Raw genomic sequence first — 23,049 nt, 5'->3', positions numbered from 1 at the left:
GGGCAGGTGATGGCCACACCTCCTTCCCCCATCATAATATCAACCAATGCCTAAGCACCAAACCTTACAAAGTTGTGACGATTGCGATGAGGTAGGCGACAACCAAATGGCCCATGCCAATTTGCCAAGTGGGAAAATTCCTACCAGGCCCCTCAACGGCGACCAACTGAGGTCCATAGCAAGGCCAAATTTGAAACCAGAAAATAGGGAGGAAGGGTGGGAGATCGAGGAAGTGAGCCAAGAGGAAGCTCTGTGGCTCACACCTCAGTTTAAATGGGACCCAGCTACGCCCCCCCCCCAGCCACCAGATTGGCTAGCAGGTGAATGACATGGCTGGGAACCTCCAGGGAATGCGGGGCTTCGTGGGTGGCCACGTGGTCCACTGCAACTCCTCCCCACTGGGAAGTGGAGCAGATTAATTGAATGGGCAGAGTAACTTCCATTTGGACCATGTCTGTCTTACCAGGCACATCTCATGCCTGTAGTAAGGGATTTGCACTGGCTGCCCATTAGACATCAAGCTGAATTTTTAAGGTCTTCTTACTTACTTATAAAACCCTAAACAGCTCTTTTCAAAGCTAATACAATGCATTTTGGCAATTTGTGTGGTCAGGTAGAGTCCCCCCCAACCCCAGGCGACCCCCAAGCGGAATAATGACTTGAGACAAAACGCTATGGGATTAAAATTGGCCACAACTTTATTAAGTTTCAGAGGTAGGGAGACCTTGTCTCAGGTATTGGGCGTTTATCCTTCCCAGTCCCCAGCCAGGGATCTGGGAGACATCAGAGTTATCCAGAATGTGTGGGGATTGGGCTGGCTCTGGAGAACATATGTTCAAGCAGAGAGCCCGCCCCCTGTTTTGCCGCCATCGCAGGGGAGAGCAATGACAACCTCTCGGCGTATGGCCAATGCCTCCCCTCAAGACCCCTTTAACAGGGAACCCTGGGATCACAGCCACATGGGGGGGGGGGTCACCGCTTCACACACACCCCATTTAGGAAGATAGACTAAAGGATTCTGCCCAAGGCCTGAAACCACCAAAGTTGTGATGTTTTGCTAAGGGAAAGGCAAAACCTGCCAATGCAGGAAAATTCTTTTCTGGCCCTTCAACAGCAATCATGATGTAACAGTGCCCATGTACCTGTGGAGAAGAGGTTAACCTGCAAAAGAAGGCTTAATTGAGGGAGGGCAGGGTGGGAGAAGCTCTGGAGCCAACTGATGCTTTGCAGGTAAGATTCTGTTGTGTGGGCAGGGTGGTCCCTTCCCCTACCTGGCCAATCCCCTGGCAACGCCTCCCCAGGCGGGATTGGGCGATGGGTTGAGGTAACGGAGACCTCCAGGTATCCAACCTGGAGAGGGCAAAGCCAGCCTGTACTACTGGGAGCCACACTGGGATCCGGGGGGCTGCGTGCGACCATGCAAAAGGCGTCCCCCACTTGATGTGGGGAGCGGTCATTACTAAACAAATACCATTTGCCTGTTGTCTCCTGAAGGGATTTTTTGTGTCAAAAAACAAAACAAAAACAAATCACCCAGCATTATTTTCCTGCAATGAGTTACAGGAGACTCTAGTCTAGGCACTGCTGACTCTCATCTTTCAAGTTTTCCCTCTCCTCACAGATGCTTCCGGGCTCCCCTGTTGGTACCAGATCACCCTGTGGACAGGAGGCTTTGTGATCATCATCCTGGGGGTGGCTGTGACAGTCTTGGGTAAGTATTATTTATTATTTCATTTATGAATTGCTTTCCATGTGGCATCCTGAAGTGGTTTAAAGGTAAAGGTAAAGGGACCCCTGACCATTAGGTCCTGTTGTGGCCAATTATGGGGTTGCAGCGCTCATCTCACTTTACTGGCTGAGGGAGCCGGTGTACAGCTTCCGGGTCATGTGGCCAGCATGACTAAGCTGCTTCTGGCAAACCAGAGTAGCGCACGGAAACGCCATTTATCTTCCCGCCGGAGCGGTACCTATCTATCTACTTGCACTTTGACGTGCTTTCGAACTGCTAGGTTGGCAGGAGCAGGGACCGAGCAACGGGAGCTCACCCCATTGCAGGGATTCGAACCGCCAACCTTCTGATCGGCAAGTCCTAGGCTCTGTGGTTTAACCCACAGCACCACCCGCATCCCTTCCATAGTTAATTCCACTTGAAGTGGTTTACCGTACAATAAAAGCACATACAGAATGATTGTCCAACATCTTCCATCAGCTCCAGCCCAGTCAGCCGGTTATGAACATTTGGTCTGGCCCAGTATGGCAGCTCTCAGAACAGCTGCAGAAGATGAGACGCCTGACTATCAACCCCAGAGTCTCCGAGATTCAGCAGAATCATCCAGCAACTTACCGAGCAGTGGGATAAAATCCCTCAAGGAATTTAAAATGGGAAAAATTAGAGCATATTATCACACGTTAAAAATAAGACTACCTGTTAATATATAATCTTCTAATCTCCCAGTCTGTATCTGTCTTGGATTTGAATTGATTCTATATATGTGGTATTCTTGTTTTTAAATTGTGTGTGCTTCATCCACAAATACTGAAAGTACAGTTGTACCTTGGAAGTCAAACAGAATCTGTTCCAGAAGTCCGTTTGACTTCAAAACGTTCAGAAACCAAAGTGCAGCTTTTGATTGGCTGCAGGAAGATTCTGCAGCCAATCAGAAGCTGCAGATGCCCCGTCAGACATTTGGGTTCCAAAGAACGTTTACTAACTAGAACACTCACTTCCGGGTTTGCAGTGTTTGGGAGCCAAAACATCCAAGTACCAAGGTATTCGGTATCCAAGGTACGATTGTGGTGCCATTTGGGATCTAAAGCAATCGATTGAAATGTAATTTGTTCCCTATCTTGAAATACTTTTAACCAAAAGTTTTTAATCTGTGGGCATTCCCAGAGATATGTATAAGTGTTCCATCATTCCCACTATTTCTCCAACACTGTGGAGAATTATTTTTGTCTATTTTCTTTAGCAACCAAGCAGATAACATAACTACTTTTATATTCATAAAGATGCTGCCATCATTCCCCTTACTATGTGATTTTCTGAAGAAGGCCAAGATGGATTCATACTTCTGTGGGAGGAACTGTGGCAGGTCTCTTTTGCAGCTTGTTTTCCGAATCTAATTGTATCCATCTTCTTTTTCCATTCCTTGGCCTCCATATTTTGATTATGTGTGTTAACATGATGCTTATTTATTTAAATAAATGTGTTTGTTTGTTTGTTTGTTTGTTTGTTTGTTTGTTTGTTTGGTGAGGAGTAGCTTTGCAGTTGAAAACTGAGAAAGGAGAAACAAGAGAACATGCTGGCAGATGCAATCTCTGTTTAGACGAGTTTCAGGCTTTCCTAAGACGCAGCCTCTGCAACCAATACCAGAGCAAGCCCTCAGGTAAAAATACCTGTTTCCCCTCTCCAGGGAATACCAGGCCTATTTTTATTATTATTTTTTTTTACAAATATAGGTCACTGTGGAATCCTAATGGGCACAAAATTCACTTTCACCCCACAAGTTCCCCCGTCACAAATAAGTTTTGCAGTAAGGAAGCAAGAGTCAGAATAATGTTACAAATGGATGTATTGAAACATGTGGTTTGGTCCAAATATATACAGTCGTACCTCGGCTCCTGAATGATCAAAACCCGGAAGTGAGTGTTTCGGTTTTTGAACGTTCTTTCAGAAGTTGAACGTCCGATGGGGCTTCCGCAGCCAATCAGAAGCCTCGCTTTGGAAGTTGAATGTTTCAGAAGTCAAACGGACTTCCAGAACGGATTCTGTTCGACTTCCGAGGTACGACTGTATTTCAATTGGCTTTAGACTTTTAACTCATTTTCTGTGACTAGCTGCCCCTTTCCCTCTGCTACAAGCATTATTTTGCTACCCACCCACCCCATCTGATCAATCACCTTTTCAGTCAATAAATAAAGCAAAAAGATGAGTGAAATAGCCCACCACTTTGGAGGGACTACTATAGTTGGGCCCACCTGATGCCCTGGTTGTCCAATTGGGAGAAAATGACAGCGTATTGCAAAGCCATTGACTTGAGATGGAACATTTTTGGCGATTTTGCCGATCTGTTGGCGACTTACCCAAACATTACAATCATGTGGTCCTCGTTGCTCGAGAGGAGGACGTGGAGGGATTGTGTGAGCCCGGTTGGAATCAATAAGGCAAGAAAGGTCTTGCAACGGGCTGTGGAACGTAGAGTGGTGGCTCTGGATGGGCGCGTCATTAGGCACCCAGGCATCCAGTACAGCAACGAGGCCCTCTACAGACGGGATGGCGTGCATCTGTCAGATGCGGGAAATGATATTTGGTTGAGGGACATTATAGCAGGGATTAGGGATTGGTTACAGGCTTGAAGGTATTGGCGGCGAGCTTTGCTCGTTTGGCGGTTAGGCATTGGCAGGGGTTATTGTTATGCAAATGAGGGGGAAGGGAGCGCCATCACCTTCCCCCAATGGAAATGGGTAGTCCGGTAGAGGACTCCGGGGGGCGTTGCCTCGTCCGAAACCTAGGGAGGTAAGGGCCTCCGGCACGCCCCCGAGCGGTGACACCCGTGGGGATCCTAGTTGGCGTACTTCAACGGGACCCCCCACGGCTTGTGGTTAACCCTTCCCGGTCTCCATGCCGGGTAGTTGATAGGAGCCAATGCCTAAGGCCAATACCTTCCAATTCTGTAATCAATAAAGTTGTGGCCTTTTTATGCCCATTAACCTTAAATAATGTGTCCCGTGTCTTTATTTCTCTTGGGGGAGGGGACTTGCCACACAATTGAGGTTGTGGCTACTGAAGTACTATTGGCGTCAGTAAGCCTAAAGCCACTGGGTTTCTGCAGTTGCAGAGTACATAATGTTTTTCTACATTGGAAATGGTGAGCCAGTCACAATCATTAAATTATGTGTCTATCTTCCCTTCCACAGTTAATTCCACTTGCAAATTGTGCCCTGTACAATGGCAGCTCCACAGGGACAAATGCTACTGGCAATCGGAAGATACTAAAACCTGGAATGAGAGCCAACATGACTGTTCAACAAGGGATTCTCATCTGCTGGTCATCCAAGACAAACAGGAAATGGTCAGGATCAATGATATATTTCATGCAATCCATGAAGGAAGCTGAGTCCAATTGCTTTTAATTCTAATTTAGTAACTCAACAATGGTATCATGCTTTGTGACTTGAGAAGCTTGTGGAGTGCAGGGCCTTGTTTAGTGCTTCATCCCATTCCCACCCATGGCCAGTTCATCAGTGTCTAGATAGGGCTTTGAGGAGATTGACTAGTGAGAACCAAAGCAGTAAGTTGCAAGCAAATTCATGTAACTGTAGCCCAACTCCTCTTTTTATTTAGAAAGTCTTTTCAGAAGGATGTGGTTGATGGTGGAGTTTATATTAATCTTTATTTTGATGTCATCAGTTTGAAAATCAGCAAATATCTTTTTCAAAAATACATTTTCTCTGACACAGGACTTCATAAAAAACATTACAAAAAATGCAAAATTCTGGATCGGACTCTCACTATCATTAGCAGAGAACAAATGGATGTGGATTACAGGCTCCCAGCTTGATCAGAGTCTGTGAGTTCTTCTTATTGTTTTTAACCTAAGCAAAACATCGTGCAATTTTTAGAGCTCAGATTATTGGGGTGTGCAATTGAGGCACAGGTTTCTGCACTGGTTCCAATTAGGTTGCCAGCATTCTCATGCAGAGAGAGGGACTGGTATAAGAGACGCTGCCAAATTCCATTTATAGGTGGTACTTAATACCCACCAAACTAACAAATGTACAAAATGAAAAATAAGAACTGTTGGAAATGCACTGTAAAAGAGGGAGACCTTTTTGTCACTCTTAACACATACATACTGTTAAGTTGTGGGTGAACATATCAGACGACACAGCGTTTCTTCAAACAGCTCTTGTTTATTCAGAGGCCAGAACAGAACTGAACTGAAGGGTTCAGTCAGCTTGCTTATACAGAGCTCCAGTACACATAATTGTAACAACTTTCTAAAACTATCCAATCACTGAACGTCACTTTCAATCCCTTATTTGCATAACTATCTACAGTATCCCCCTGCTGGCCCAGGGGGAGAACTTCAGTACATAACACCTACATTCAAAAAGAACTGGCCAGAAGTTCATTTTCGGTCCTAGAGGAAAATCAGAGGAGAGAGAAGGAAGGGAGAATTGGAAGGTTATTAGCAGTTAATGCCGGGTGCCCCCCCATCTCATTTAATTTGGAGTGACCAACTGACCAGTTGGGCTTTGGAAAGTCTTAATGTGGTTGAGGTGAGTCACCGACTAATACAGAGTGTTGCACATCCATTGTTGCTGGGAATGTGCTGAGGTCCAAATACCAACAAGGAAGCCAGCTCTGCTCTCAAGCTCCTATATCTGCCCCATTACACCAATTCACCAACTCTCCCTAGGTGGCAAACTGGGCTGGTCATTTTTAGTTCCCAGGATGTAAAGTATGCCCAGGATTCTCCACCACTGCTGCAACCCTCCTTCCCATGCCTCAAAGGAAAATATTTGGTATTGGGGCAGGAAAAGGGTAAGATGGCCGGGTCCCATTATCAAGCACGCATGACCTTTGTATCCTGTGGACTGCCCTGAGACCTGCGGGTATAGGGGGGTATAGAAATTTAATAAATAATAATGATGACTTTCTTCATGCTATCCAATTTGATACTATTCATGCATGTTTGAAGGATTCAAATGCACACAGCCAGCCTATTACACATTTTGGGAACACCCCTGATTTCTATTAAGAATGTGGGGGGGGGGAATAGTTGTAACAGTCTTCAGTCCTGACCTTCAATTCTACCCTTTCCTTCCACAGATTTCCAGAACCAAAGTATGCCAAAGGGAACTATTGTGGCAAGATAAAGTCTGAACTCGTCGCTGAAGCCTGCAGTATTGAACTTAGATGGATTTGCCAGAAAGACTCTCTTTTACTGTAATATTTTAGCTTGATACAGATAATAATTATGTGGGGTTTTGTTATTTACCAGGAGTGCACAATTTTCAAAGATACCGAATACCGAGAAGATTGTGGAAGGCATTTCTCTATTTTCAGCAAAATACCTCTTGGTAAAATTCTGAAATTTTACCCAAATCATCAATTGCTTTCATCAAATTAGGAATACTAGATTGAGTCTTCGAAATAAGCAGAAGGATACCATCTGCAAATCAAACCAAAGAAAGAGCCCAGAACAAAGGCCAGATAATACCGTATTTTTCGCCCTATAGGACGCCCTTTTTCCCCTCCAAAAATGAAGGGGAAATGTGTGTGCATCCTATGGGGCGAATTCAGGCTTTCGCTGAAGCCTGGAGAGCGAGAGCGGTAGGTGCGCACCGACCCCTCTCGCTCTCCAGGCTTTGTGGACCTCTCCGCAAGCAGCGGGAACGCTCCCGCTGCTTGGGGAGAGTTGCCGGCATCCCGAAGCCTGCGTGCGCTGAGATCAGCGCGTCCAGGCTTCGTGGACCTCTCCGCAAGCAGCGGGAGTGCTCCCGCTGCTTGGGGAGAGTTGCTGGCATCCCGAAGCCTGCGCGCGCTGAGATCAGCACGTCCAGGCTTCGCGGACCTCTCCCCAAGCAGCGGGAGCCAGCGCTGGGCTCCCACGGCTTGCAGAGAGCTGCCTGTTTGGGGGCTGGGGTCGGGGGAAGCTCGGGCCGCCCCAGCCCCGCGCCTGGGGGAAAAATATTTTTTCCCCCTTTATTTCCCCCCCAAAAAAACTAGGTGCGCCTTATGGGACGGTGCGTCCTATAGGGCGAAACATACGGTAATTATGTGAAATTTTGTTATTTGCCAGGAACACAAAAATTTAAAAGATATTGAATACTAAGAAGATTCTGTTTTCAGCAAAATACCTCTAGGTGAAATCCAGAGATAACAAGGGAATTTGAAGTAGATATATTTTGGCTACTGAAAGATTGGTCTGAAGTGAAAGTTGAGGATCAACTGTAGAATTTGACAGCACAAAACCTGGCCAATAATTACAGTACAAACAGAACAGCACCGTCCCTTTCATTCAAAGCAGTCAGTTCCCCCAAACCTGTTGAAAGCAAATTTCTCGTCCCTCTCCAGACTAACAAGCTTTCAAACTACTGAATTATCGGACTGCTTGGACAAAGTCATTGATTAATGGGTATATAAAACCTCCCATGATATATTATTTATTTTAATGAGATGTAGCCATGACGACTAGAGCAAAATGAGAGGCTGCTTCTTCAAGTCCAACAGCATCACTAATCGGTTGCGCCGCGGAAAATGGTGGTGGAGGACACTAATACCAGTTTACTGAAATTTACTGGCTCAAGTACAAGTTCTGAAGCCGATCCAAAAGGACTTGGCAGAGCTTTAAAATGATGTGAAGCAGATGCAGGATAGAATGATTCATTATGGAGATGGTTTGAATGGTCATGAGACCATCGTGCAAGCTAGGCCACTATGCAGCCCTACTTTGTGGAACTCCTTCCCCATCCTGGAACCATTCTATAGCTTATGGTGAATGCTGAAGAGGCACGCTTTACACTGAACATTTGAGATGAGGTTGTTAAAAGATGTTGTATGGAAAGATGCAGATATTGCCATTGGGCCTCATGTGACAGGTGATATTTTTTCCTCTTAGAACATCATACGTGTAACGTTCATATTCTTCATCTATCAAGGTCAATACACCTGCTTCCATCCAGTTTTTCCATCTTACCATCTTCTATTCAAATTTTTAGAGTAGGATATCCCCACAGAGTAAGTTTTGCATGGGAAAATGGATCAAAATTGCTTTTATTAGCTACAACAATCCAGTTTTCTAACTGAATTATTTCAAGAGTCATCTGAAATTTCAAATATTTCTGAAATATTTTTGATTCTAATGCTGTCCAAGCAACCAAAAGTGCTATAGAAGTATATTCTAAGGTTGCCCATGTCAGGAAGTTAAGATCATCAGGAGGTCTCCAATATTTCCAAATCCACCTTCTTTCATTTGTAATGGTATTTTCTGCATAGATATCCTCAGTGCTTTTGAACTCCAAAGACATTTCCTAAACAGGGACTTTATCTTTTGAAAATATGACCCAGGTATAAAAGCTGGAAGTCCTCTCAGGACATAAAGAAATCTGGGAGTAATGTTCATTTTGAGAGCATGCACTTTCCCCCACAAGAGTAAGGTTTAATGGTTCCTAACTGTCAATATCTAGTGAAGACTCTTTTATTATTTCATTTATGTTTACTGTTACTAACTGGGTTATATTTCTTGGTATTAGCATACCTAGGTATTGAATAAATTTGGTACAATTCCGGAATTGGTATTGCTTAAATGAATGAGTACCGTATTTTTCGCTCTAAAAGATGCAGCAGACCACAAGGCGCACCAAGTTTTTGGAGGAGGAAAACAAGAAAAAATATATTCTGAATCTCAGAAGCCAGAACAGCAAGAGGGATCACTGCGCAGTGAAAGCAGCAATCCCTCTTGCTGTTCTGGCTTCTGTGATAGCTGCACAGCCTGCATTCGCTCCATAAGACGCACACACATTTCCCCTTACTTTTTAAGAGAGAAAAAGTGAGTCTTATAGAGCAAAAAATATGTAATTAGATTTTCACCTATAGGCAACCATTCCAATTTGGACCAATTAATTGAGTGTCCTGATATTTTACCCAAATCATCCGTTGCTTTCATCAAATTAGGAATACTAGAATGAGGCTTTGAAATAAGCATATTCAACTCCTCCATGACTCTCACAATGCTATCTAATGCCAGGAGTTCTAAACACATATTAAAGAGCAAAGGTGGAAGTGGACATCCTTGTCTGGTTCCTCCTGGCCCTCTGTTCATCCTTAATGGCCCTAGCTTCAACAGGTCGTTTCCCAAAGGCTAACCCAGGAATTCCTCTGCAGTTTATATTTCCCCCTTCACATCCCAAATATTGGGGTACACTACTTAAACCATTTCCCAACTTCGCTAGAGTCTAGCCCTGCAAATTCTGTATCAAGTCAGAGAAAATAAGAGACTTCAGCCAAGCAATGAAAAACAAATCAGCAGCCAATAGGCTTGATCTTTATTTGTTGCAACAAAGGTTCCAACCTTTAAGGCAAGCAAAAAAGAAAGAGCCCTGAACAAAGGTCACATGAGTTTTTAAAAGTTTTCAAATTTTCCCATAACACATTTCACAGTGTCATCAAAACATCGCACACACCATAGGAGTGGTGTCTTTTTTAAAAAAATGTTTATCTTTATCTTTTATTTTATTTTATTAATGAGTTTCAATTTTATACATGTCAATGATTTTACAATCATTTGAACATTTCAGAACTTTACTTCCTTCCCCTTCCTTCTGCAGTTCCTTAAATTTATTTTTAATATTTTCTTCATCTCCAAATTAACTTAATTTACACATTTATTCATCTACTTTTAATATATATTATAAAACTGCAGGTTATTACAACAATCCTGCCAATGTTCTTATCTGTTTACAGTTTGGTTGTAAATATTCAATGAACCATTTCCATTCTTTTATTTTTTAAAAAAAGTTTGTTATCTTGATTCCTTATTCTTCCAGTAAGTTTTGCCACTTCTGCATATTCCGTAAGTTTTTGTATCCATTCTTCTTTTGCTGGCAATTCTTATTCTTTCCATTTTGGGGCAAGTAACATTCTTGCCGCTGTAGTCGCATACATGAATAAATTTCTATACAGATTTGGTAGTTTTGTCCCTATAATTGACAAAAGGAAAGCTTCTGGGGGTTTTTCCCCACCAACGTACCACAGGAGTGAAGTCAGACAGAAATCTGAGATCCAGACATGCTCTTCTCACTCATACATATCCCTTTGTCATGAAAATACGACTTAGCACCTTTATTTGTTCAGGCCAGGTTGCATTCCATTCTGGAGATGGGTTTTTCACGTGGGGTTTTGTGATTCTGATAACACCTTCCTCACCCTACCTTCCCTCCTTATCTTGACTGGTAATATCTGGTCTGACACCTGGGAGGTGTATCTGGTGTATGTGGTGGCACATTAATAATAATAATAACAATAACAACAACAACAACCCTTGTGCAGTGAAATTAAACAAGCCCCCCTCCCCCCATCCACTCAGTCTTGTTCGAACTCTTTGTGCTTGTCAGAAGTCATTTGTGTCAGCATCGCCCTAGAGAGCCAGTGCACCAACTGGACTCTTGTACCTCAACCCCGACTGGGCTGGGCGAGCTGGGTAGCACCGCCAGAGACCTCCTTCCCGCAGGAAACGGTCACAGTGCTGTGGACTCACAGCTCAGAGCTGAGAGCACCGGATTCACTGTCTCAATAATTCAGTCGTTGCGCAGCAGAGTTTTGCAGAGTCTTGCAGAGTATAAACCACTCGGAGAGCAGCTCTGTAAAATATCTTCCTTTTATTCTGTAACTACAACTATGGTACAAAACTATATACAGAGCTAAATCTTCTGAGCATAAAGCAATGCTACACTGAGAGTCTGCAGCTGCTCTTAGCAGCAATATAATCTCTAAGATCTCTAACACTCTCACTCTCTCCGATATACTGACTGACTGACTCTCTCTCACACACAGATATGTTGCTGGGCAGAATAAGTTAATAGGTAGGACACGCCTCCTCTTCTCTGTGGAGAGTCAGCAGAGATCATCAGGAGATGGTCAGGAGATTCTTGGGTATGGGAGGGGTGAAATCTCCTCATCTTGCACCACATCTGAAGGATAATGGCAGACTGCGGACTGGCCGCATCGTGGTTCCTGTCCCCCCCTCCCCCTCCCTGAGAAGAGTAAAGAACCATTGAAATGAGGAAGATAAGTGAAACGACTGATTTTTAGTGATTATCTGAAGTTTCCCCATAGGATAGCATTGTGGGTGATATTGTTAACTGAAGATTTCCCTTTAAGGCACCAGCTGAACCTCCCGGGGAAAGCATTCTACAAATGGGGAGCCACTGCCTTCCGATGTCTTCTAGAAGTCAGATAGTTATTTATTTCCTTGACATCTGATGGGAGGGCAGGCACCTCACTTTGCGCAGGGAGGGAACTGCCAGAAGGCCCTCAGAGCTGGACCTCCACCCCCTAAACAATGGGGGCAGAGGTACTCCTTCAGGAATACTGGGCCGAGGCTGTTTAGGGCTTTAAAGGTCAGCACCAACACTTTGAAGACCAATGTAGGTCTTTCAGGACTAGTGTTATATGGTGTCAGTGGCCACTCCCAGTCACCAGTCTAGCTGCTGCATTATGGATTAATTGTAGTTTCTGGGTCACCTTCAAAGGTAGCCCCACATAGAGCGCATTGCAGTAGTCCAAGCGGGAGATATTACAGGGGTCAGCAAACTTTTTCAGCAGGGGTCCAGTGCACTGTCCCTCAGACCTTGTGGGGGCCTGGACTTTATTTTGGAGGTGGGGGGGTGAACGAATTCCTTTGCCCCACCAATAACCCAGAGATGCATTTTAAATAAAAGCACACATTCTACTCCTGTAAAAACATGCTGATTTCCAGACTGTCTGCGTCCGATCTGCATGACTTAGAATCCTGTGCTGTTTCTCATTTACCAACTGGTTTGCTGCAGATCCAGCGTTCTTCGCTTCCACTGGTGCCGCTAGCAACACCCTGATGGTTCAAGTAAGCACCTCTTCCTCCTCCCCGGATTTCAAACCTAAAAAGCAACAGAATGTAGAAACGGTATCCCTAAGAACAAGTATAAGACCATGCAACTGAAAAGAGACCCCCCAAGGTATGTACCTGAAAAGAGACCCCCCCCCCCAATGTATGTACAGGAAGCCCTGGAAGCTAATTTTCACCTGAAGAAAACTGCAGAAGGCAGTTTATATTAATTTAATACATTTACATTTTAGACTATGTGATCTTGGCTCAGGGCCTCAGCAAATGGTATAAAAACCCCTGACTTCAGAAGAAGAGTGGAAATATCGACACACACTCAGGCTGGATGACTCAATGACACCCCTATGAAGGCTTCACCCAGGGCAAAATCCTGGCCCCCTGCCCCTAGGCCCCCACCACTGTAGCTATGTCTCAGTCCTCCCTCCTGAATAAATTCAAAAGTGTGTGTGTGTGTGTGTGTGTGTGTGTGGAGGGAGAGGGGGGGGGAGAGAAAGAGTTTTTCAAAAGCAAAACATTCTGCATAGCCCAGACATTTAAATGGCTGGTTCTGTCAAATTTCTAGTTTCTGGACTTCGACATTTATTTCTTGACACACAAGGGGGGGGGGGAGAGATCTTACGATTTATTGAAAATGGTGCCATTGATCCATTTCCAAGGCTCCTGGTCATTCATCCTTTGGAGACCAATCCAGTGGTCAAAATGACCTTTGTACCGTCTCAAGAAGATCTTAATAAAGAAAAGAAGTGTGAATACATTTCCAACCCTCATCCAAGTGGAGAATCAACTCCATTTAAGGCATCAGACTCTGCTCTGCATCTTTCCACTCACCATCTCCTCTTCAGAGTCAATCACGACCAAAGAGGCATTGAAAGAGACACAGTAATTCTGGCTAGAAGTCCAGTTTCTGTCACTGTCCGAAAAATAGTAACATTTCCTTTGGTAGCCAATCCAGCCGCCTGGACAGCACTCAGTTGGAGTGGAAGGAGAAGGTAGGGCGGTTGGCAATACTGCGCTTGTCCCTAGAAAGGTATCAGAAAGTGAGACAAATCACTATCCATAGCTTATAAATAGTCCTACCCAAAATAAAGGTCAGGCAATGTACTCCACTCATCAACATTATATCTGTGTGCTGCCTTTCCACAAAAGGAATCCTGCTCAACGCAGCTTGCAACAAAGTAAATGGGAACACATCTCAAGCATCATAAGAGCAATCACATAAAAATACAGTATAACAACGTAATTGCAAATACACCACACACAAAAAACTGTGTGCAGGAGGTCTCTGGTCAACCCCCATCATCTCCAGGCGGGGCTGGATAAGGGTGGGGAAATGAGGGTAGGAGGGAGGGCAGACAGCCCAGTGCCCATCTCTGTCCACAAACTCAGGAGCTTGCAGGACATAGAGCAGCTTCTCTTGTGGCTCAACCATAGATAGTCAACCTCAATTGACTATCCGTGAAATACACAGCCAGGGCCTAGTTGACTCTCCCTGAGATAGGCCTTTGATTAGAATTGTATCGTACAATTTAAATCACTTGAAATCGTGTGTGTATTGTGTGTGCATATTGGTCTGTTATTACAGTACATGAAGTCTACCTTGCCTGAATGTGGGCCCCCATCCACAACTGCTTCCAGGTTACCTCAGCTGAACACCAATAAAGCTATTCTAGCTGCTGAGGAGAGGAGATCTGTGAGAGCAGGTGGCCTGTTGATAACCTGGCAGAAGTTACAGCAAAATGGCTCTTCACTTACCTGATAAACCAGTGCTGCTGCTGCTGATGATGGAAATGATCAGAATGACATTAAGCACCAAGCTCAAAATTATTACAGTAAAAGCGAGTTTCTTTTTTTCTTTATTGCGCAAACCTGCAGAGGGAAATAAAGTGTTAATGTGTCCTTGGTTTCAACAAGATGCCAGACAAGTCCTTCTAGAAACTCCAAATATCTGGGGGGCTCCAAGTCTACCAAGGCTTGGGTCGTCCACCCACATTGAAGGTGTGAGTTCAAGCTTGCATCACACCAAGATGTCATACCACTCAACAGTCCTGATTTATGCGGGACATCTTGGAATTACAGAAGCCAATTCTGGCTTCTGATTGTATCCCAGAATGTCTCATTTTTTTGGTCCTGTGCTCTGGTCCAATCAGCTGGAGACCAAAAAAGAAACTTCCCGATTTTGGTCAACGGGATGTTAGAAGGATATGAGATGAACCAAATTCACCTGTGGCATCATGAAGCTTGGTGCCTCCCACCAGAAAATCAGCCAACTGGTAGGCCTCTGCACATGGCTGGTGAGTCACTAGTTATTTATTTTATTAAAAAGCATTTACTTGCAACCATCTCTTAAACTATCAAAGTGCTTCAGAATAATAGTTATACAATAAAACAAATATCACCAGTAGAAATCGTTAATATATATAAATATATCATTAATATAAAGGGATGCGGGTGGTGCTGTGGTCTAAACCACAGAGCCTAAGACTTGCCGATCAGAAGGTCAGTGGTTTGAATCCCCGCGATGAGGTGAGCTCCCGTTGTTCGGGCCCAGCTCCTGCCCACCTAGCAGTTCGAAAGCACGTCAAAGTGCAAGTAGATAAATAGGTACTGCTCTGGCGGGAAGGTAAACGGCATTTCCGTACGTTGCTCTGGTTCACCAGAAGTGGCTTAGTCATGCTGACCACATGACCCGGAAGCTGTCTGCGGACAAAAGCCGGCTCCCTCGGCCTATAGAGGGAGATGAGCGCCACAACCCGAGTTGTCCACAACTGGACCTAATGGTCAGGGGTACCTTTATGTTTTTATCATTAATATAGCTGGGAGATCAACAACATTTTAAACAGCTGTATAGGCTTGTTGGCATAAGAAAAGGTCTTCAAGTCAAGCTTAGAAGTCAGAAGTGAAGATGCCTGATGTGTCTCTGCTGAAAGAGCTTTTCACAGCTTGAACTCGTGGCGCTAAATGCCCAACTTCTAGCTGAGGTCACTTGGGCTTCTGAGACAAATAGTGGCAGCCTTGTTAAATCCACTGGCAGCAGTCTGCCAGAAGGGACTCTCTATCCTATTTCGAAGCAGAATGCGATATTTTGTTCATGCATCTCAAGCTAGTGCAGCAACCTCAAGCGAATACAGTAGAACCTCGACTTACCACCCCCTACTGGCGAACAATGTGCGTCTGCACATGCGCAGAATGGTCTGCTGCCGAATGCACACACGCAGAATGGCGCTTCTACCAGCAACCCGGATCTACTCATGAACGGACCTCCGGAAGGGATTCCATATGTGAGTAGAGGTTCCACTGTATCCTGAAACCATTTTAATCTTGATTGTAAAACAAACCATTAAGGGGATACTGTTTGAGCTCTTGCACATTTCTGTATAGCATAGGGTTGGTTCCAACACATCACAGGTAGATCCATTGATGTGCAAAACAAAATGCATTAAAATGAATTGTTCAACCAAACAAGATTTCCCTGTGCTAGAAGAACCTTTATTCATTCGATACAGGATAGTGAATTTTCAAGCTTGCCTCAACCAAATAAATCAAAATAGCAGTTTGTAGTACATAGGCTAGGATTAGCAGATGTACTAAGGTTGCTATATTAATTATATACGGAGGATGGCATAACTGACAGTTAAAGAAAATCAGGTCCAAATGTAAGGACTAGCCAGCAAAGTGGTTCGTCAGCAATATGCAGCTCTAAGTGTCTGCTTTCAGCATATATATATATATTTCAGTTAATGTCAACACATCTTTGGCCAGATTGGGTTCCTGAAAGAAAGAGGAACCTAAAAGATGTTTTGAATGATACGTTCCGAAAAGTGTTGCATAACACAAAGTTATGAAGTCAGTCAAGCAGGGGTTCTCCAACTGCTTTTAATTGCCTGAATAAACTAGAGTCTCCATGAATTTGATTAGCTGGCCTACATCTTACAGCTCTCATCCCAGCAGCAAATCCGTAACTTTTCTGACAGTAGGTGGAGACAAACTCATGCCTCTCTCATCAGACTCACTTACCATATCGAGAATGGCTCAGTTTCGGAGAGTCTCTTGCATCAATTTTCACCATGACATCAATGTCCCAAGATTCCTCTGTGGAGAGAAAATTACAGAGGAGAAATGAATTATCTCTTCTTGAAATCTATAAAAGGTCACTTTTGCTTCCATACTAGTATAGTCCCCACCCCCCAAAAAAGCCCTAATATACTAATTCACAAAGCTGGAAAATTCACGTATGAAATATTGCTTCTTTTTAGTCTAAATGATTACAGTAATGTTTCTACTTAATGAAACAAAGGCGTTGAGTAAATGTGAAAGGGAGGAGCCCTTGAGATAGTTGAAGATGGCTATCGTAATTTCCCCCAGTCTCCTCCTACCCAGCTCCTCCTCCTCATGAAGCCTGTTTTCCAGGCTTATGAGGAAATGTCGCTGTCCTCTTGACATGTTCCAGCTTGTCAATATCCTCCTTAAATTGTGGTGCCCAGAAATGGACACAGTACTCCAGGTGAGGTCTGACCCACTTTAATTAAGGTGTCCAGCACAAAAACCTCTGAACGGATCTGCCTAAAATTTGGCAGGCTTAATCCAGAGAGGCTCATACTTCTGCAAATTTCTTCCACTTTTCTCTGAAGCCTGAACAACAGTATAGCCATTTTTAGATTCCCTATTATATTGAATGAGTTGGTGAGAACTTTGGGTTGCATTCCTAGCAGTGCTAGGAGAATGTTCTGTCAGCACAAAGATTCCTCCTTGCACAAGGGAACATTCTCCCACCCCCCCTCCTCCCTCATGACACCCAAATGTATTCTAGCAGTTCCCCCAATCAAACAAAGCCAGCCTTATATTTAGTGCTTTTTTTTTCTGGGGCCACGCGGGAGTACCCGTACCCCTAAACATTTTGTGAATCTAAATGTTCCTGGGAAAGAGGGGAAGGAAGCAGCGGTGGTGGCAGCAGCAGGAGGGGAGAGGCATGAAGGAAGCAGTCACCTGCGAGCTCCACGGTCATCTAATCCCAGGGACGGAGGACGGAAATCTGCACAGCCGCAGGACCTGCCTGGCCTGCCCCTCCATGAGATCCTCCCTCCCCTTGCAGATGTGCCCTGTGCCCAGGGACAGATTTAGGTTTGTTGAGGCCCTAAGCTCCTGAAGCTAATGGGGCCCTTTATATGTCAAGCTGTCCTTTGTCAACAACAAATTGTCGCTGTTTTTTGTGTTGAATATATGCTATATGGCAATTTATGGACCTCATAGGTATCTAAAGCCATTTGCCCATGTTGCCATGCAACCAGTCCATGCAGAATGTAGGCAGAATGTAGGCATGTGATATTTTAGGGAGCAGGCTAGCAGGCAGGACCCATTACTCACATCCTAGGAGCCTACACGACACAAAACACTGTTGTGCTGTGTGTAGGTTTTATTTTATTTGTTTTTTATCTTGTTTTGGAAATGAACATCCAAGGTTTCTTTCTTTAAATTTTGTTGGGGGGGGGGCCAAGAGAGTGGGCCCCTAAGCTAGAGCTTGCTTAGCTTATACATAAATCTGGCACTGCCTGCGCCCGTTCCCCAGCCTGATCTTTCATTGATTCCTGAGGTCCCGGGTTTCCTCGTGCTTCCAGACCCGAAACATTTCTCACTCCTTTCCTCCTTCCCTTTCTCGGCTGCTTTCATGGCTTTCCTCCAATCTCTCTCTCTCTCTACCTCGCCCCAATGAATGTTAGGGAAATAAAATAAATTGTCCAGTAGCACATTAGAGGGCAACTAAGTATGTTTTGGGTATAAGCCAGGGGTCAGCAAACTTTTTCAGCTGGGGGCCAGTCCACTGTTCCTCAGACCTTGTGGAGGCCCGGACTATATTTGGTTTTTTTTGGGGGGGGGACGCGAATTCCTATGCACATTGCGTGGGGGGGGGCAAGTAGTCCTCCTCCCATTTTAAATAAAAGGACACAGCATGCCAGGCAGGCCCCACAAAGATCCCACAGATGCAGTTTTTTATAAAGGACACAGCTTACCTGTGCGTTGCGAGCGGCAGGGGCTGGTGGTGGTGGAGAGACGATGAGCAGTGCGTGAAAGAAGGGCTCTGGAGAAGGGCTGCTTAAAATGGCGGCCTCTCGAGCGCTCACACTGATCCAACAAAGCCCAGCCCCCTTCCTCCTCTAGGCAGGGCGGGGAGAAGCCAGTAGAACGGAAGAGGCACCGCCGCGGTGTGTGTAAGGGGGGGGATGGTGCGCGCGGGGGGGAATGGCACAACCCGAACAATGAGAATCCCCATGCCCTTTCCCAAACTGTCCGTGGGCTGGATCCAGAAGGCAATTGGGCCTGATCCAGACCGCGGACCATAGTTTGCCGACCCATAGTATAAGCTTTCGTGTTCATGCAAAGGTAATACCCAGAACTTACTTAGTTGGTCTCTAAGGTGCTACTGGACATTTTATTTATTTATTCCAACTGCGTCAGACCAACACAGCTACCTACCTGAATCTAGGAAAAGAAAAGGCCGCCAGGTCATTTGGAGAGAAACTTTAATGTCTTTCCTATTGCCTTAGATCCCTTGAGGGAAGGGGCGAAACTCCCTGCTTTGACTCTTGTTCGCTTCCCCCTCTCCTTCTCTTATTTCATGAATTTTTCTCTCTCTTCTTCCCACCCCAATTGAAAGTATCTGTCGATATCTGGTTGTTGGCCCCCTCTGTTTTACCATTTATTTTTGGATGCAGGAAGGCTTTTGGAAAAACTTTTCTGGATTTTTTTTTTAAAAAAATATTTCTGTGGTCCTTAATAATCAGCTCATTCCTTTTTTTCTCTTTTTTGGCAGAACCACAGATTTTGGTCTGTGGATTTGTGTTTTCCCCTCTGGGTTTCCTTTTTAAAGGAAATTAAAAGCCACCTTTTGGAATAAGTCTTCTCTGTCCTTTCCAGTTACTGTATTTATTTTTCTCGATTTCAACAATAAATTTTCTATAGATTTTCTTGAGTCAAAATGAGAATACCACTAAAAAAATTTTTTAGAAAAAGAGCACTGCTTATATTATTTTAGAAATGTTTTTTCTTCAGTCCAAAACCCTCTCCCCCTTCCTCCTCTCCTTCTCCTTTCCCCAAACCTGGGAATCATAAGATTCACACACCACTTTACTGTAAAACCCTCAGAGCAGTATACAAAAAGATAAAGCAATAAAATCAGAAAAAATACAACACTAATTTAAAACATACAAAAGTAAAAATATTAAAGCAGATTATAATTATGTACCTCAACTTTCTAAGCAACCAAGTTTCTTTTGTTGTTGTTTAGTCGTTTAGTTGTTTCTGACTCTTCGTGACCCCATGGACCAGAGCACGCCAGGCACTCCTGTCTTCCACTGCCTCCCGCAGTTTGGTCAAAGTCATGCTGGTAGCTTCGAGAACGCTGTCCAACCATCGCATCCTCTGTCGTCCCCTTCTCCTTGTGTCGTCCATCTTTCCCAACATCAGGGTCTTTTCCAGGGAGTCTTCTCTTCTCATGAGGTGGCCAAAGTATTGGAGCCTCAGCTTCACGATCTGTCCTTCCAGTGAGCACTCAGGGCTTATTTCCTTCAGAATGGAGAGGTTTGATCTTCTTGCAGTCCATGGGACTCTCAAGAGTCTCCTCCAGCACCATAATTCAAAAGCATCAATTCTTTGGTGATCTGCCTTCTTTATGGTCCAGCTCTCACTAATGTTTTTAGGTGGTGCCAAATTTCCTTATACAGACCCATTGTCAGCAGCTGCTACTAAATTTCCTGGATTTCTGGAAATGGGACTGATTTCCTGCAATTGTTACTGCAGTAGTTGGTTTGAAGCCAACAGGGGGGTGGGGTGGGGTTTCCTTCCTTGTCTCTCCTTTTCCCTGAATTCCCCTCTGGTTCAGCATGAGGACTGTTTATTAAACTGAGCTTCATAAGACTATAAGAACGTCAGAAGAGCCTGGCTGGATCAGGCCAAAGGCATATGGAGTCCAACACCCTGTTCTTACAGGGGCCACCCAGATGACTGAGGAAAACTCACAAGAGCGCTCTGCCCGTCTGCAGTTTCCAGAAACTCAGAAGGAGGCAAAGCACAGACCTCATGGCTAGGAGCTCTCAATAGCCCTTTCCCCAATGAACCTTTCTCACCCTCTTTTAAAGCTATTCAAGTGGGGAATCATCACTGCCTCCTGGGCGAAAGAGCGCCATACTTTAACCATGCGCTGGATGAAGACGAACTTTGTGTCCTTCTGAATTTTCCAATGTTCAGCTTCCATGGATGTTTCCGTGGAGTTCTGGTGTTATGAGAGAGGGAGAAAAACTTCTCTCTCTCCACTTTCTATGAGGCTCATTCTATCTTGCATAATTATTCTTTTTACCTCCTTTTGGCATCAATCCAGCAGCCAGTTTCTGCAGTTTCTGATGTTGGCAAAGCCTTCAAGAAGCAGAACAGGATTTTATAATAATAAAATATATAAAATAATGCTTTTTATAATAAATTTTATTAGTTTTCAATTACAATCCAACAATAGCCTCATTATAACAATACTAATTTATAATACAATTATTAACACTAATCGTTCAAATGGCAAATTGTATAATTTAGATGGTTTGATGATTTTCTTTATTTCTGCATTCCAAAATCTTATTAGTTTCAATTACATTCCGGTCATAATAATAATCCCTTATAATGTGATTTTGAATCATGTGAAACCAGCAGGACTCTATCCATACCCCCCAACATTTCAAGAGGGCAAATTGAGATGCCCCACACCATCTCACCACCCCATTGCTCATGCCCACCAACACACACCCCTCCCTTTCCTGCCCACTGGCTCGCTCGCTCCTACTCCACACCTTCGCTCTCCTCCTCTGTGGCTGAAACCTCCTCCTCCACTTCTGTGGCCTCCTCCCCACCCCCGGCCAGCATGGCCTCCCAGAGGTACTGTGGCATAGCTCTTTGACGATCTCCAAAGCAATCCCAGAAGGTGGTCTGGTGCTCATCAGTAGGGTCGGGCTCAACCTTGCTGACTAATGCTAAGGTGCTAGTCTTAATGGGATATTCCAGGATCCAAACAGAAGCTGGGATTGGATTATGTGATCCAGGATATACAGCTTAAAATGGGGCAGTTGTGGGGTAATAATAATAATAATAATAAATTTTTATTTATACCCCGCCTTTCCCACTTCAGAAAACCAGGCTCATGGTGGCTAACAACAAATTTAAAGCACTTAATTGATGCAACAAAAAACAGCATAAAATATAGTATAAAACGTGAATAACAATTCAGAATTCAAAAATCAATTTAGGGGGGAAATCCATCCAATAAACATTAGATGATCACCAGTGCTAGCTGGCTAAATTAGTCCTATTTGGGCCAGCGAGGAGACCAGGGGAGAATTAGCTGTGGGATCCCAGAGTGGGTAATCTTCATAAAAAGGGAAGGGGGAGAGAAGGAAGGAGAATAAAAGATCAGGCTAAGTTCAAATTGAAAGCCAGGTGGATTAGCTCTGTTTTACAGGCCCTGCGGAAGGAAGTTAAATCCTGCAGGGCCTTGGTTTCATGGGACAGAGCATTCCACCAGGTAGGAGCCATCACTGAGAAGGCCCTGGCCCTGGTGGACGATAATCTAACTTCCTTAGGGCCCCGGACCTCTAAACTATGATTATTCATGGACCTTAAGGTCCTCTGTGGGGCAGACCAGGAGAAGCGGTCCCGTAAATATGAGGGCCCTAAGCCACAAAGGGCTTTAAAGGTCAAAACCAGCACCTTAAACCTGACCTGATACTCCACCGGGAGCCACTGCAACTGATAAAGCACTGGGTGAATATGCTCCCATGGCAGGGACCCCGTAAGGAGCCTCGCTGCAGCATTCTGCACCCGCTGAAGTTTCTGGGACAGTTTCAAGGGCAGCCCCGCATAGAGCAAATTACAGTAGTCAAGCCTGGAGGTGCCTGTCGCATGGATCACTGTGGCCAGATCAGGGCGGGAAAGGTAAGGGACCAACTGCTTGATGCGGCGAAGGTGGGAAAATGTCGCCTTGGCTGTTGCTGTAACCTGCGCCTCCATGGAAAGGGAGGCGTCAAGGATTACACCCAAACTCTTAATGGAAGGCAATGGCACTAATTGGTCCCCCTCAAGAGAAGGGAGTTGGTCCCTCATCCCCATGCCATCCCGACCCAGCCATAGGACCTCTGTTTTCGAAGAATTTAGTTTCAATCGGCTCCCATGAAACCATCCAGCCACAGCTTCCAAGCATCTGGTCAGTGTGTCTGGGGCCAAGTCGGTGTGGCCTTTCATCAGAAGATAGAGCTGAGTGTCATCAGCATATTGGTGACAGCCCAGCCCAAAACTCCGGACAATCTGGGCAAGGGGGCGCATAAAGATGTTAAAAAGCATTGGGGAGAGGATTGCGCCCTGCGGCACTCCACACACCAAGGAGTGGCACGACGACATCTCCCTCCCCAGCGCC

The 23,049-nt window shown here is 44.7% G+C and overlaps 1 protein-coding gene and 2 long non-coding RNA genes across 3 annotated transcripts; 1 reads left to right on the top strand and 2 right to left on the bottom strand.

Annotated features, from left to right (window-relative positions):
- The first annotated feature begins 3,135 nt into the window (after window positions 1–3,135).
- On the top strand, window positions 3,136–7,221 carry LOC310702166. The gene is made up of 4 exons (XR_014523314.1): window positions 3,136–3,386; window positions 4,918–5,072; window positions 5,461–5,570; window positions 6,836–7,221. It is a non-coding gene; the product is annotated as an uncharacterized lncRNA (long non-coding RNA).
- A 2,798-nt stretch (window positions 7,222–10,019) lies between these two features.
- On the bottom strand, window positions 10,020–11,125 carry LOC310702091. The gene is made up of 2 exons (XR_014523220.1): window positions 10,848–11,125; window positions 10,020–10,505 (listed from the first exon to the last, which is right to left on the bottom strand). It is a non-coding gene; the product is annotated as an uncharacterized lncRNA (long non-coding RNA).
- Window positions 11,126–12,015: 890 nt separating this feature from the next.
- LOC310701969 (C-type lectin domain family 2 member B-like) lies at window positions 12,016–18,809 on the bottom strand. Its single transcript, XM_083493562.1, has 6 exons — window positions 18,614–18,809; window positions 16,623–16,697; window positions 14,361–14,474; window positions 13,437–13,627; window positions 13,228–13,334; window positions 12,016–12,642 (listed from the first exon to the last, which is right to left on the bottom strand). Exons 2-6 carry the CDS (start codon window positions 16,672–16,674, stop codon window positions 12,531–12,533), a joined length of 576 nt encoding a protein of 191 aa, XP_083349688.1. The 5' UTR covers window positions 16,675–16,697; window positions 18,614–18,809; the 3' UTR covers window positions 12,016–12,530.
- Between the last annotated feature and the right edge of the window lie 4,240 nt (window positions 18,810–23,049).

This window comes from Podarcis liolepis, assembly GCF_965112155.1.
Source record: "Podarcis liolepis genome assembly, chromosome: 2".
In the NCBI taxonomy this organism is placed as follows: domain Eukaryota; kingdom Metazoa; phylum Chordata; class Lepidosauria; order Squamata; family Lacertidae; genus Podarcis; species Podarcis liolepis.
This window is presented reverse-complemented; position numbering and strand designations above follow the sequence as displayed.